The following is a 15,861-nucleotide window of genomic DNA, read 5'->3' on the forward strand; positions in this document are numbered from 1 at the left end:
GATCTTTCTTTGAACAAGTACTTATGATTCTACTTTCAGGAATATCAGTATTGTAAATAAAAATAATCTCCAAAATTAAAAAAAAATGAAAATGACAAAATAAAAACCCTTCCTCTAGACAGATGTGCATAATATGCCTTCAATTTGAGTTAAAGGTTGTTGACCTGCTGGCAGTAATTAACAAATTCATTTACTGATAATTTGAATCAAGTCTTTGGTCTTTTCCAAGTGTATTTGAACTCTGTAACAGGTGTCTCCAAGGCAATCCAGGCTTCACCTTCACAGCTCCACACAATGACCTCTCTGGGCCTCCATGCAGGGACACCCCTGACACATGCCTTAGTGGCTCTCCTTAGCCATGGTTGAAGATTCTACAACCCCTTTCTTGTATTCTTGACTCTAGAGATCAAGCCGTGTGGGTGATGCTACCAAATTCTGCTGCTTGATGGGGCTGGCACTTGGGTCCCTTCTTTCAATTCTGTTTGCATCAGCTTTCTGTTGTTGATAGTTTCTTTCACTGCTTAAGGTTTTCTTTAATCCCTTTTCACGAGTTGGAAGTTTACTTGGCAGGGTACTGCCCTGAAGTCACTAGTCCCCTTATATCATTTAGCACCAGGTTTCCTTTAAGTTTTTTTATCTCCTTGACAACCAGACTTGGTCCCATTACATTTCTTGATGCACCCTTTCTCCTCGACATGGACATTTTGTGTTTACCTTTGTCCAGAATTCTCCTTTTCATGATAGGTCTGCATAAGAGTGATTACTGTTAACCACATGACAGAGTAAATACTAGGCTGTCTTAACATATCCTCTGGCAACAACATTAATTCAAAACTCTTCAATTTAGCCTCAGCCAGGTGTTTGAGGCAGAAACAAAAAGCAGCCTTATTCTTTTCCAAAATATCACAAGAATGGTCTCCAGGCCACTTACCAATATTCATCCCCAATGAAACTTCTTGAGCCAGGCTGCAATAATTTACATTGCCCTCAGCACCACTGTTCATGTTCCTTGTAGGATAGCCCAGTAAGCACCACTTAAAGTGTTCACCCACTTCTCTAGTCCAAAGTACCAAAGTTCACATTTTCCAACTCAGCATGGCCAGGCCCATCACAGGTATATCCCAACCCCTGGTAGCAATTTCTTGCTTACAATTTCAGAGGTTTAGTCCATTATCATCATTGCAGGGAACATGGACACTTTGCATGAGACATGGTGATGGAGAAGTAGCTGAGAGTTCCATCCTGATCCATAGGCTGAGAGAGAGAGACAGAGACAGAGACAGAGAGAGACAGAGGGGAAATTCTGGTGGCATAAGCTTTTGAAACCTCAAAGCCACCCCCAGAGGCACATTTCCTCTGAAAAGGTCACACCTTCTACTCCTTTCAAACAGTTCACTCTCTGGTGACCTAAACTCCCCAATATATGAGCCTATGGGGCCATTATTATTCAACCACCACAGAAAAGAAGATGTCAGTCATCTTGGAGATTTGCCACCTTTATTTCCTAGCTGTAACCCATCTCCCTATCTGTCTACCTACCAGGAAGTCTGTCTAACTCCTAGTCTCTCAGTTTGAAACACCATCACAGCATGTCTAGATAACTACTCCAGTCATCCCGTGGGGTCTCTAGGCTTCCAGTCATCCTCTCAAGATACCACGTAAGTTACCATGCTCAACAGAAAAGCTTTTATATCCTTTCATCATTTTAGGTTTTACTCCAAGCTTCTTCCCATAGGCCCTCTTCATTTAAACTTAGCTTTATTGCAGCATCAATATTCCAATGAAATACTTCCATTTCAGACATGTCAATGCTTTCCTGGTCTCCAGGCCTCTTCATAGGATTTTTCAAGACTCAGTCAGATCTGTACCCCACTGACTCAAAACTTCAAGTAAATCATTGTAGCCTATCTGTCTCTAACAGGAAGTCATCTGTGAGTTCTGAGCCTGTCTTATGCACGATCTCAGACAAGCCCTGCTATCTGATATTATCCTGCATTGTTAGGACCCATTTATGTTTCTGTATCTGCTGCTTCTAGCATCATCTGAGGAATTTACAGCCATTTATTGTCATGCTCCAAAATAAAGAGCAAGAAGTGAAGGTGAAGGCTGTGTTCCGGGAATCCAATTGATAAGAGAGAGGATAGATACTGCAGGCGAGGGACGTCGAGATCATGATGGGAGGATGTGCAAAGATGACGGACCACACTAGTGGAAGCCCATGAACTGTGGACTGGTGGCTGTGGAGCCCCCATGGGTCTGGACTAGGCCCTCTGGACATGGAAGACGGTTGTTTGGCTCGAACTGTTTGGGGGACACTCAGCCAGGGGAATCGGGATCTGTCCCTGGTGCATGGGCAGGCCTCTGGTAATCGGGTGCCTGTGGTGTGACACCATGCGCAGCCTTGGTGCAATGGGAAGGGGCTTGGATCTGCCTAGGCTCATTGAGCTGGGCTCTGCTGACTCCCCATGGGAGACCTCAATTTGGGGGATGTGAGGATGCAGGGTGGCTTGGGAAAGAGGGCTGGCAGGTGGGAGGAGGGAGGAGGGGGTCTGAGGATAGTATGTGGAGTGAGTAGAAAATTTCTTAATAAAGAAAAATAAAATAAAATAAAGAAGTGAAGGTGAAAAACTGTAGTTATTGTTTCAGTGGAATGTGGACAAAAAGGATCAGTGCAGGATTTGCTGGGGCTTCCAACTGATGATTAATTGGGGTTCAGAAGTCAATCAATTAAATATAGAGGTTTTATTTCTCTCTCAACCTTTCCATACATACCCTACATCATGTTTTAGCATGTTCTGTAATTGGAAGTTTCTTGTCTGAACCACCTATTCCAAAATAACCACTCTGGAGCTTATATTGATTATAAATACGTGATCAATAGCTCAGGCTTATTACTACCAGGTCTTACATTTTAAGTTAACCCATATTTCTTATTTATGCTCTGCCAAGTGGCCATACCTTTATTAGCATGGCACATTTATCTTCTGCTCCCTCTGTCTCTACTGGCAACTTCTAATTCTGCCCTTCTCCTTCCAATCATCCTTAGTTTGGTCACCCCACCTATATTTCCTGCCTGGCTATTGACCAATCTGCATTTTATTAAACCATTTAAAGTGACAAATCTTTACAGAGGATTATTCCACAGAAATGTTCTTTCTTTTTCCTTAATGCCTCAAGATTATAGTTGTTCTAGCTTATGCTGTACCTTCCTCTCAAGTCAATGCCATAAGATCTCGGCAAAAATAAACAGTCCCATGATCTAGATTAGAAATGCTAATGTACTTCCAAACTCAAACCTTAATGTCCTTCCAAAGGAACTCAGTTGTATCCAAAATACTGATGTGTTTAAATCATTTAAAGCAATCACCTCTAGTTGCACAGATTATATTTGGCTTCCTAGTAGACCACAGAGATAAAGTTTCTCAACTGTACCTGTAGATGAGTTTGGTGAATTTCTGTTCTAACAAAGAAGGGTCAGGTGTGGTAAATTGTAGTAGGTGAGTTTTTGAGCTTTCTCAGTATCCACTGTCCCCCTTTTACACACAGCACCCATGAAGGCAGATACTTGAATGACTAGAGACAGAAGAACTGAAAATCTCCAACCTGGACTACTCTAGTGACTCTCGCATGAGGAAACAGAGAAACTGGAGTTGTCACCTCCCAGGGAGTGCGGCTGGATTCCAGGTGACCAGAAGCAGTGAGGTAGCCAATGTCACACAACCATAGCACAGCCACACACTGCAAAGATTTACAGGCGGGTAGTAGGAAGACTGAGAAAGTCTGCTCTAATTCAGACTAAGTAGATTCTGTGCCCTTGATCCTTCACCAACACCATGCAAGATTCTCTGGCACCGTTCCTGAGACTGTTGCAACTTATTTGAGTTGTGCAGAGGCCACCACTGAATACAGTGACACTAACGGAAAACTCTTGCAAAATTCCACTTGTCTGTTTGGACACCTAGGGCAGAGATTCCTGTTTACACAGAGCACTCATAAATAAAGCACTGTGTATCAAGGACGTCTCTGGAAACCCCATCAAAGAAAAGGACACCATAGGCCCTGTCCTCTTGTTCTTCCTTCCTACACCATGTGGAAGGACAGACAGGCTCTGCAATGTCTGATTTCAGTTCTTCTTGCCTTCCTGACCTCTGCTTCCTTATCACCTGGACAACCGTGAGTACCACCAAGGCCTCTTCCATGGTGTTCCTCCTCCAATCAAAACCATCCATTTCCTTTCACAGTCCCTTCTCCCAAAAACTTCTCTATATCCTTTTTGTTTTTCAATTAACAAATGATAATTACATGTATGCTTTCCAACTTTAGTATTACATGATTCTATGTTATCATTTTTCCATTTCTAAAGCAATCTGTGTTACTAAACTGAGGTGTGATGTGATTTAGAGTAGCATTCCTCTTATGACTGTACCACTAATATCTAAAATCCCAGTGGTCAGAGACACTCTTCTGTGTTGAAACAATTTCATCTCTTTGAAGATAAGGATTTACATTGTTGGCACTTTGGGTTGGAAATGTGTAGCCTATAGTTTAACCTTGGGACGGGTAAGGATTCAGGCTCACTGCAACTCTGTGGATGTTTGTGTCTTAAAACAACACTCCTGTTAGGATCAAAGACCTTGGATTAAACTACAAGTAGAACTTGCTATTTGGTGCCCACATAACCACATTATCGGGATTATATTGTTGAGTGACTTTTCTTGTCACTTTTTTTAATTAGGAAAATATAATTAAAGTGGTAAAAATAAAAGCAATCTTTTGATTTTTTTTCTATTATGTGATGTAGTGGTGACAGTCTAAATTTTGGGCTGTTTTAGGTACAAAAAACTCTAATGCCAGAAAAAGGTAGAGAACAATTCCTGCAGATAGCCTGTGGCACATGTTCAACTATAGCATATATGAATCATGCTACTCTGGATTGCAGTCACGTTATACGTCTTAGGTTTAAGTGTACCAAAAATAAAAACAGGGTACTGTTATTTTTCAAGAATTAAAAATGGTAATCAAGAACAATCTTGATAAATTTTTATGAAAAGAATAATTTATCCTCCCAGATTTTTATCAAAAAAATTTAAAAACCTTCCAGCACTTGAATGCTCGCTGCTTAAGTGACGGTAGTCCATGCCATGTGAAGGTACCTTGATAGATATCACTGCTGAAGCTGAGTGATTACCACTACAAACACTGATAATTGACCACTCTGGAGTATCATGCTGTCACCTGCCATCTCAGGCTGGAGAATCTTGGATGGTGATGATTATTGTGAAGAAACTACAGCCATGGACAATGATATCTGTCCCCAGCTGGCCTCAACTTTTCCCTTTCCAGGAAGTATATGGTGCTGGTCCCTTCCCAGCTCTACACTGAGACCCCTGAGAAAATCTGCTTCCATCTACTCGATCTGAATGAGACAGTGACTGTCAGGGCCTCCTTGCAGTCTAGCTGGGGAACCAGAAGTCTTTCCAATGAGTTTGTGGTCGACAAGGACTATTTCCACTGTGACTCCTTCACTGTGAGTACTAGATACCTGTGCCTGTTTGTTTTCTATATTTATGTACATATGTGTGTAGATGCATTTATAATATACTTACATTTATCTAAAGGAGATTAATCTAGAAACACAGCTACTACTTCAAAACAATAGACACTTAGAACATTTACCCAATAAACAAATAGCATAGATTATCCCCACCCCAAACAGGGAGAGCCAATACTTGTGCATGTGCTGCTTTCCCGCTGAAGTTCCTCAAAGAACCTAACGCCCAGAGAAAGAAGGGTTTGCCACTGTGTAGTACTTGCTGCTAGTAAGTTATAAACTTCCAGTTAGCACTCCAGCTAATCAGAACCACATCAGCTATGAGTAATTGATATTTTGACTAAGTTCTGGGTTTCCTCTTCTGCACCTATCCTCAAGATGCAATTCCTACCATTATCAATATGTTAGTTTTTGCTCTACCTAAGTTCCACATTTCTATCTAATTTTCAATCAAGATTATATTTACTCCATAAAAACGACTGTGTCTTTGTTGCTTCCACTGACTCATATGAAATGTTGTGTTTTTCTTTTCATACTTTGTTTCTGACATATCCTCCTCCACATAGTAACTAAACAGAAACTGAGGGACCCCTATCTCCTCCCTATGGTGTGGAAGGACAGGAAGTAAAAAGGAAATCTAAGACCTCCAAAGCTTCTTGTGTTCCTCTTGTCCTCAGCTCCCCAGAGTCTCAGCTTCAGATGAGAAAGTGTCCCTCTCTGTCCACATCAAAGGACCGACACACGAATTCAACAAAAAGAGTACAGTGCTGGTGCAGAACAAAGAAAGTGTTGTCTTTGTCCAGACAGACAAACCCGTGTACAAACCAGGACAGTCAGGTACGAAGGTCCATCACGGGCTATGGAGTGAAGAAGCCATCATGAACATGGCACAGAGAAGGCCTGGATCTCTGGACCTCACTAGAAAATTCTCTCTCTCTCTCTTTCTCCAGTCAAGTTTCGGGTTGTCTCTATGGATAAAAACCTACGCCCCCTCAATGAGTTGGTGAGTCTTTTACATGTGGGTATTGGTGGGTTTGTGAAGACATAATGTGACTGAAATATTCTCATTTCTGGCCCCTTGCTAAGGTATGAGTTGGTCTTTTTCTCTACTCTGTTCATTTAACTATTTCTACCCCTTGCTCAGTTACCATTGGCCATGCAATGTCTTCCTCATATCTTAAGCACTCCATTACTGGTGAAATGTCTCTGGGTTTCTTTATACTTCATGGAGACTGTTACTGTACAGAACCTTTGGGCTTAACCATGTCAGTCATTTCTTTTGTAGTTTCTGTTACTTCAAGCCATCCTTAAGAAATCCATTTCTAGTCTAACAGGGGTATTTCTCACCTATAACTTGGTATTGAACATTTAGGTCCTTCCCTAAATGGACTCTCTAAAGAATAAATTAGCAGTTCGAGTCTATTGTCCTCTGCACTTCAGCAAGTGGTGGGGTCTGTGCTAATCACCCTCTGCTGCAAGGAGAGGCTTCTCTGACAGGGGCTGAGAGACGCTTTGATCTGTGAGTATAAAGATACATCAATATCAGTTGATTTATCACTATGTCCTTAAGCAGCAGAATAATGCGTTCTCCTCTGGTCCTATGGCATGGTTAGCCACAGATTCTTGGCCCTGTAATGATGTCTAATGTGGGTTTCATCTTGGGTAGTAGGACTTAAATGCAGTCAGAGAGTGGTTGGCTCCTTCCGTGACATTTGTGCTACTATTGTACCAGTGGGCGTGTCTTGCCAGGCCAGTGGTTCTCACAGTTTATAGGGTTCATGGCTGGGTGAGATTGACGATCCCCGCCCTTCTGGTAGTGTACTGTCTGTCTGACCACCAGGTAGGGCAGAGGCAGGACTGGTCCAGCTACTCTCTCCCTTGGGGCTGAGCGGGATGGTGAGTGTCGAAGGCCCAGACCCCACGCCCCACCCCTCTCACCCCTGTCTACCAGAGAGAAGCACACTGGGCCAGGAGTCTTGTCAAAGCAGGAACTCACTTTATTGCATCAGGAGTGGACTTATATAGGTTGGGGTGATGGTAGGCGGGGGGATAGGGTGAGGATAGCAGGCAATGAGATGATGCCATCTCAGCAGTTACTAGGCAGAGGTGATTCTAGGTCCCGTAGTGTTGAGTCACTCATATGTGGAAGTCATGTCTGAAGACAGGTCGCCAAACTCAAGCTAGGCTCAGGAAGTTACACTGGGCCTCATGCCCGGGCATTATGGGGCCCAGCACCTCCCCCTTTTGTAAGACATGGCCCCGGTGTTAGGTCATCCCCCACTTGGAGACCTTATCCATCATTGAGTACCATGTATCGTGAATAGGAGATGGGAGGGGGGGGTCACTCTATGACCTGTCTTAGGTCATCTCAGCCCACCTGAGAGATTACCCATCATTGGTCAAGTGGAGAGCAGAAGAAGGGCGCTCATAGGAGGATACCTAGCCATGGGAGGGACCAGACTACTGTGTGGCTAATCTTTGGTAGCATACCTCGACCTGATTTATCTTAATTGCCTCCAATCTCTGGTGGATAAATTGTGTGAACTTATTGAACACTCAAGGCCCAATGGTGAGAGGGAGAATAAGGAGAAGAAAGGGTTCAAGGAGGGGAAGTAGATAGGGTAAGGCTGCACGAGGTGTCCCATCATAGGTAGTGGGCTCCAAAAAGCCCACTCATGCACCAGAGATGAATTCTGATCCTACTTTCATGGAGCCCCCCAAGCAGATCCAACTACACAATTGTCTCACCATGCAGAGGGCTTAGTCCAGTCCCATGCAGGCTCTAGATCTGTTGATCCAACTTTCATGAGTTCCCTCTAGTTTGGTTTGGTCATCTCTGCAGATTTCCCCATCATGATCCTGATACACTTGCTTATAGAATCCCTCTTCTCTCTCTTTTACTGGACTCCTGGAGCTCTGCCTAGTGTTTTTGGCTGTGGATGTGGAAAAAAGCTCTATGGTGACAGTTAGGGTATTCACCAATCTAATCACTGGGACAAGCCAGTTCAGTTCAGGGACCCTCTCCACTGTTTCTAGTAGTCCAAGCTGGGATCATCCTTGGAGATTCCTGGCAACTTCCCAAGCACCAGGTTTCTCTCTATCCCCATGATTTCTCCCTCTCTCATGGTATCTCTTTCGTTGCTTTCCCACTCCATGCCTGTTCCAGCTTGACCATCCCACTACCTTATATTCTCATCCCTTATCCCCTACCCTCCATTGCCCACCCCTCAAACTGGAAAGAAAGAAGTCAAACTGTCACTATTTGCAGATGATATGATAGTATACATAAGTGACCCCAAAAATTCAACCAGAGAACTCCTACAGCTGATAAACTCCTTCAGTAATGTGGCAGGTACAAGATTAACTCAAAAAATTCTGAAGCTCTCCTATGTACAAATGATAATCAGGCAGAGAAAGAAATCAGAGAAACATCACCCTTTCCAATAGCCACAAATAATATAAAATACCTTGGAATAATTCTAACCAAGCAAGTGAAAGACCTGTATGACAAGAACTATAAGTCTCTGAAGAAAGAAATTGAAGAAGATATCAGAAAATGGAAAGATCTCCCATGCTCCTGGATAGGTAGGATTACATAGTAAAAATGGCAATCTTACCAAAAGCAATCTACAGATTAAATGCAATCCCCATCAAGATCCCAACACAATTCTTCACAGACTTGGAAAGAAAAATACTCAACTTCATATGGAAAAACAAAAGACCCAGGATAGCTCAAAGAATCCTGTACAACAAGGCCACCTCTGGAGGCATCACCATCCCTGACATCAAGCTCTATTGTAGAGCTATAGTAATAAAAACAGCTTGGTATTGGCATAAAAACAGTTATCTTTCTGAGCCTGGCTTACCATTATAATTTTTCCAAGTTTTATCCATTTACCTACTGTAGTCGAATTTCTTTTTTTTAAAGATTTATTTATTTATTATGTATACAGCATGTATGACCAGAAAAGGGCACCAGACCTTATTACAGATGATTGTGAGCCACCATGTGGTTGCTGGGAATTGAACTCAGGACCTCTGGAAGAGCAGTCAGTGCTCTTAACCTCTAAGCCATTTCTCCAGCCCCATGTAGATAAATTTCTAAATGGTCTTAATAAATAAAAAACACAGAGACAAATATAGGGGTGAAAGCCTTAGAGAGATCAGGGAAATAGGGAAAGCCACCAGCCCACCTTACCTCACCAACTCTGCAGCTTTCAAAGAGAGCAACTTCCTATCTACCCAGGCTGATATGCCTTGCTGTTCTGCCATCTGATTTGCTCTCTGTCTCATGAAATCATTTCCTCTTCATGGCCAGTTCTGTCACTTCCTGTCTGTATAGGTCTCCAGAACTATATAGTTGGACTGGGATTAAAGGCGTGTATCAACACGCTTGGCTCTGTTCCCTAGTGTGACCTTGAATACACAGAGCCCGTGCCTGCTGAGTGATAGAATTAAGGGCATGTGCTACCACTGCCTGACTTTTTGTTTACTTAAAATGACTTGCTATTTCCTCTGATCTCCAGGCAAACTTTATTTATTAAAGCACAAATAAAATATCACCACAGTCGACAAATTTTGTGATTTCATTTTTTACAGATGAATAAACTTTCACTGTGTACACATGTACCACAGCTTCATATTCATTATCATGATTTATTTTTCTAGACTTTCAGAAACAAGTTCTATCTCACTAAAATTCCCTTACAACTGCCACTGATTGCTCTCTCTTCAACTGCTAGAAATGGTCATGTTTTCCTCAAGCTGATGCTCACCTGAGGAAATTCACCTCTTCAGATGGCTCAGTTATTACAGAACCTTAAATGACTTTGTCACTGTCTGTCTTTACTGTATTCTCCACCTGCTCAATCAGAAACACTTTGCCTGTGAAACCTCTGAACATGCAGCCCTTGCCTTAGTCAGCAGCAATTCTCCATTGAAGCAAGAACAGCTATTGACCCTTTCTTTGTTTGTATTTCTGGGCAATGTTTAGACAGTGGTTTGCTCTGTTGCACTACGTCCAGGAGGTGTATATTGAGTTCGTGTGCTAATGCCTTTGTATCTCATTAGATGAAGAGGGGAAGCCAGGGCCCTGGGTAGAGTGGCATATATAGCTTGCCCAGGACCCCCCCCAAGTTAAACATTTTGGCTGGATATAATATTTAAAACTAGTAACCCCATTTCACACTAAAAATATTTCTGATTTGAACAATAAATTCTGTAATCTCTATACTATAAAGGCTCAGATGGGTCTCCAATAAATTATTTTCATTGTTACTTCATAACTATAATATTGTTATGAATCATAATGTAATATGAATATGAATTAATGTAATATAATATTAATCATAACTTTTGGAGATAGAGATTTGCTGAAGTGATAATGACCCATAGGCTGAGAACCACTGTTCTAAACTAACACTGTTTTCTCTTCTGTTTCAGTTTCCTCTGGCTTACATTGAGGTAAGAAACTTAACTGTTTCATACTCAGAGAGAAATCAATCTGCTGAAAGTAACTTGATGTTGGAATGTTGTAGCAGTACTGTGGGTCAGCAGCCTTCCACCATTGTGGATAATTGCTTCATTATATCGCACTAACTTTTATTCCTCCCTACCCTGATGCTTCCATCATGAACACATGTTCTTAGATGTGTTGATGTAATTAAAACTCTATTTACTTACAAAATTTACAACCTGTCTCACAGGATCCAAAGACGAATCGAATTATGCAGTGGCGGGATATTAACATAGAGCATGGCCTTAAGCAGCTGTCCTTCAGCCTGTCATCAGAGCCTATTCAGGGCTCCTACAAGATAGTGATAGTGAAACAATCAGGAGAGAAGAAAGAGCACTCCTTCACTGTGGAGGAATTCGGTATGGCTTGGGAAGATTGAAAATGGAAAGTAGATGTTGAGTTCAATGGGTAAGACTGGGCTTCATCAAACTCTAACTATGGCTATCCACCTAGCAACCTGGAACTTCCAGAAAGTTCTGGGATTTTCAGAAGCAAATTACTTGGCTTTTCTTATTTAGGTAGATACCCCTGTGATTTGCCAATCCTGATAGATCTATCACCACTCAACATTCTAAGTTTACTGGGTGTGGGGGGTAACCTTAATAATGTGAAGTCACCATTTCTTGGCAGAGACTGATCATTTAGGTGACTAGAAAAATTATTTCCCACCTGAATTTCTCCTCTCTCTCCCAATAGTGCTTCCCAGGTTTGAAGTTCAAGTAAAGGTCCCAAAGGCCATCTCTGTGCAAGATGAAAAAGTAAACATGATTGTGTGTGGAGTGTGAGTTACCTGTGTTTAATCTTCTATCCTTTAGAATGTACTTGGACACAAAAACTACCTGGGATAACGTGTCATTGTAGAATACGTAGAAATGCTAAGGTTGTCCTTCCTCCTGGGATGTTTCCCCTATGGTGTTCATTTCTTCCTCACGTCCCCACTGCTCTGCATCCATTACTGCTTGATCATTCATTGCATATGTGGATGATGTCAATTCTGATGACACCAGTGATAAATCAGTTGTATGAGGCAGTAGAGAGTTCCTGCCTTTGGAGACAGGAAGGTACCTACAAAGATCCCCTGGCCCATGTGAAGAGAGCCCAGGCACTAAACACCGCATTCTGCTGACCTGTTATGGCTTGAGAGAAAGAACAGAGAAACAAGAGCTCCCAATCCAGTTGTTGTTCCAGCCTCTGCTGCCCAAGTTTAACTTTTAAACATCTCGCTTTTCTGTTTGCATTTCTGACACTGGATAAATGTGAATCCTGTGTCACAGCAACTGAAATCGCTATTAAAGTCTGGAACCCCAGTAAGTCAAACCGTGCTAGAAGGAAATTGAAAATGTGCCTGAATCAAACAAAGAGACACACCTGGCTCACATCTGCTTGTCATTAAAATAAACATGCTTAAAAAATTGATAGGAAGAAGGCAAAAGATTGAGGACGTCTGTTAGAATGGTTCTGAGTCATTTAGCCATGGTCTCCATTCATCACAGCCCCATCATTTACTACCTGAGGATCCTGATTGGGTCACTTAATCTTTTCAGAACTATAAAAGGGAGAAAATCATGTCTCCCAGAGGTTCTTAACAGGGCTAAATTGTTAATCTACCTAGTTAGAAAGTGTCAAGTGGTAGTAATGGCCCTATTTGCTGTCAGTGTGAAAATACACAGTGCCAATCTACTGTTACAGATTGACAGTGTGGACTATGGGTGGGAAGACTGTAGGTCTCTGCTTTAGGATGACCCTTGGTTTCTCTGAATCTCTCTTATAACAGATATACCTATGGGAAGCCTGTACCAGGACAGGTAAAGATAAGTATATGCCTTGAATATCAGCATCCTAGCAGGAAGGGTGCATGCAAAGAAGTCAGTTACCAGGTGAGTAAAAACTGCTCAAAGTCCCATTTTTAATATTGAGGGTTAAGTATCACAGAAATAGAGATACCAAAGCTGAGAGGAAATGCACACCCAGATACTGAAAAAGAATCTTCTGGGACCTTGGGACCTGGTGGTGTAGCTCTGTGGTGGAACACTAGCCCGGCATGTGTGCAATCCCCAGCATGACCCCCCCACACACAAAAGTGATAGTCCTGGGACCCACTGTTATTCAAAGAATATTTCAACAATTAAAGCTAAACTTGGTCACCAAGTTTATTTTTCAGTATATATTCATTGTACAAAGTAATAGGTTTATGACATTTTCATACATGGGTATCATGTATTTTAACCATATTCCCTAGTCCCATTGCCACCTCAGCTCTCTTGTGTCCTCATTCCTGTGCCCTTTTATTCCTGTATATCCCTCACTACTTTCATGACTTAGAGACTATTTTTTGAAATATTATTTGAAATATAATTGGCACATAGAGACTGTGAGTAAATTGCACAAAACACAGGCTTCTTTACAGTGTGTTCATAGACGTGTATCATGTACTTGATCATCTCCTCCACTACCTACCCTGTTCTCTCCATCCGTTCTCCTGCCACACCCTTCCTCTTCCCAAAAGGAACAACATCTACTCGGCAGTGTTTCTGTTTTCCCTTACACGTGACAAAAACCGTGCCCTGCTGTGTCTCTGAGTCTGGTGTTCTTTGTGAAAGGTGACATTCTCCATGCCCATTATATTCTCTGATCCAATTTTGATTATCCATTCATCAGCTGATGGACTCATCTGATTGAGTCACATAAATGAGCAGCTTGCCTATGAACACATGTGTTGTGTACTGACACAGATTCCTTTTATGTATCCCTGACGGATGATCATATGGTACTTTGACCTTGTAATCTATGAGGAGCTTCTATACCGACTTGTGCAGTGACTGTACTAGGTTGTAGGTTCACCCACAGTGTATGAGGTGTAGAGAGCACAAGGTCCTTGTGCTCATAGATAAGCATTAGGGAAACCAGGAATGTTAATCACGAAAGGGTTGTCTCCTCAGTGGAGGAGGTGTATACCTGTTTTCCACCCAAAAAGCTGGGAATGGATATAATTAACATTCTGGTGATCTGTGTTATCTGTAGGGCCAGGACACACCTGAATCTGCCAGACTACTACAATCATCTCAGACTCTTCCTTTCTAGATCTTTATCTTGAGCCTTATTTCTCAGTCTATACAACTCATCCTTATGTCGTGTGGACTTTACAACACCCTAGGTGACCTCTATGCTATCTGTAGGGCTAGGCCACTCCTGACTCCTACAGACTCTTATGTTTATATCCCTCATTTTCCATAGACCCTTAGCTGAGCATTGTTTTTCAGTCAATAGAACCCATCTTTATGGGAGATGTCCACATACTTAAGAAATGAGCAGAGCCTAGGGGACTTCTGTGCTACCTGTAGGGCAGGTCACAATTGACTCCCACAGACTTTTATGTTTACCTCCCTCATTCTCCCCAGACCCTTATCTTGAGCATTCTTTTTCAGTCAATAGAACCCATCTTTAGGGAAGAGGTCCCATGTTATTTGTAAAAAGTTTCAATGTAAGCACGTTTTAAGCTTTGCTGTATGTATATGTATTTGAGTTAATTTCATCAGGAAACTTTTTCCCAAAATTGTGCTGTGTTTAAATATACCTAAAATAAGCTGCCCAGTTTCAGTCTCTAGCAGTCTGAGCCAACACAGGCTACTGAGTCATATTAAACTGGATTTCATTCTTGCCTCATACAGATTGTTACTCTGCTGGTTCTGGTGTTTACAGAGACTCCAACAATGAAGGTCTTTTCTTCACAACCTCACCAGCATTGAATTTTGCTTTCTTTACAGTAGCCACTCTGTCTATGGTGAGAAAGATCTCTGTAGTTTGAGGGTTGCATTTTCCTGTGTCTAAGGATGTTAAATTCATTTTTTTCATATATTTTTAGAGGTTTGTCCTGCTTTTGCAAACTTTTTCAAATCACATCATTTGCCATGTAATGAATTGGTTTTATTGGTTTTACATATTTTAAGTTTTTATATACATTTTTCTTAATTTTTAAATATTTTTGAACATTTCATAGGAAATGTGTTTATGTCATTTATGCCTTTCTTTCCTCCTCTCCAAGGCTTCCCAGGTCTCCCCCAATTCTCTCTGAAATTCAAGACCTCTTATTCTGGAACTATTATTGCTACACATATAAATAAATTGTGTGTGTGTGTGTGTGTGTGTGTGTGTGTGTGTGTGTGTGTGTGTGTGCGCGTGCGTGCAATCAACATGCTGAGTCCATTTAGGATTGCTGCTATGAACATGTACATAAGGATGACCATGTGGGATTACATAACCTACCCCCGGAATCCTTGGAGAAGAATGGTTTTCTCTCTCACCAGCCATTGATCACCTATAGCTCTTGATCTGGGAGTGGGGCTTTATGAAATTTCCCCATCCACATGGTGTGTTAACTGGTGTTACCATTATGTAACTCTTGTTTAGGCAGTCATATTGTTAAGATTTTTATGGCTGTGTTTTCCCTGTTGGGTCTGGATGACACTATTTTGCAAGAGGCATTCTGTTCTTTTACAATCTTTCTGATCCTTGCTCCATGACTTTCCCAGATCTTCGATTCAATGGTTATGTTGTAGATATAACAGGTGGGGTTATGCACATTATAGGCACTTATTCTCTGCATTTAGTTGAGATATGGATCTCTATAATGATCTCTATATATTGAAAAATATGATTATTTAATGAGGGGTGAGATCTACACTTATGTGTAAGGATAAGTCTTTGGAATATAATAAGGATCTATATTGGTTTAGGAAAATAGCAGTGGTGGCTTTCCCACCTAGATTCTATGTGACTGTTGAAGTTGTCCATTTCT

General features: G+C 41.7%; 1 protein-coding gene across 1 annotated transcript in view; it reads left to right on the top strand.

The window, feature by feature from the left end:
* The first annotated feature begins 3,984 nt into the window (after positions 1-3,984).
* The window catches only part of LOC102928403 (murinoglobulin-1-like), a 52,950-nt gene continuing 41,073 nt past the window's right edge, over positions 3,985-15,861 (top strand). Inside the window, exons 1-8 of the mRNA XM_076567885.1 lie at positions 3,985-4,173; positions 5,344-5,527; positions 6,229-6,388; positions 6,502-6,554; positions 10,994-11,014; positions 11,257-11,425; positions 11,763-11,847; positions 12,841-12,943. Of these exons, the coding sequence (XP_076424000.1) occupies positions 4,088-4,173; positions 5,344-5,527; positions 6,229-6,388; positions 6,502-6,554; positions 10,994-11,014; positions 11,257-11,425; positions 11,763-11,847; positions 12,841-12,943 (861 nt within the window). The 5' untranslated portion in view covers positions 3,985-4,087. The remainder of the gene's footprint in view (positions 4,174-5,343; positions 5,528-6,228; positions 6,389-6,501; positions 6,555-10,993; positions 11,015-11,256; positions 11,426-11,762; positions 11,848-12,840; positions 12,944-15,861) is intronic.

Source organism: Peromyscus maniculatus, chromosome 3 (assembly GCF_049852395.1).
Source record: "Peromyscus maniculatus bairdii isolate BWxNUB_F1_BW_parent chromosome 3, HU_Pman_BW_mat_3.1, whole genome shotgun sequence".
NCBI classification, from domain to species: domain Eukaryota; kingdom Metazoa; phylum Chordata; class Mammalia; order Rodentia; family Cricetidae; genus Peromyscus; species Peromyscus maniculatus.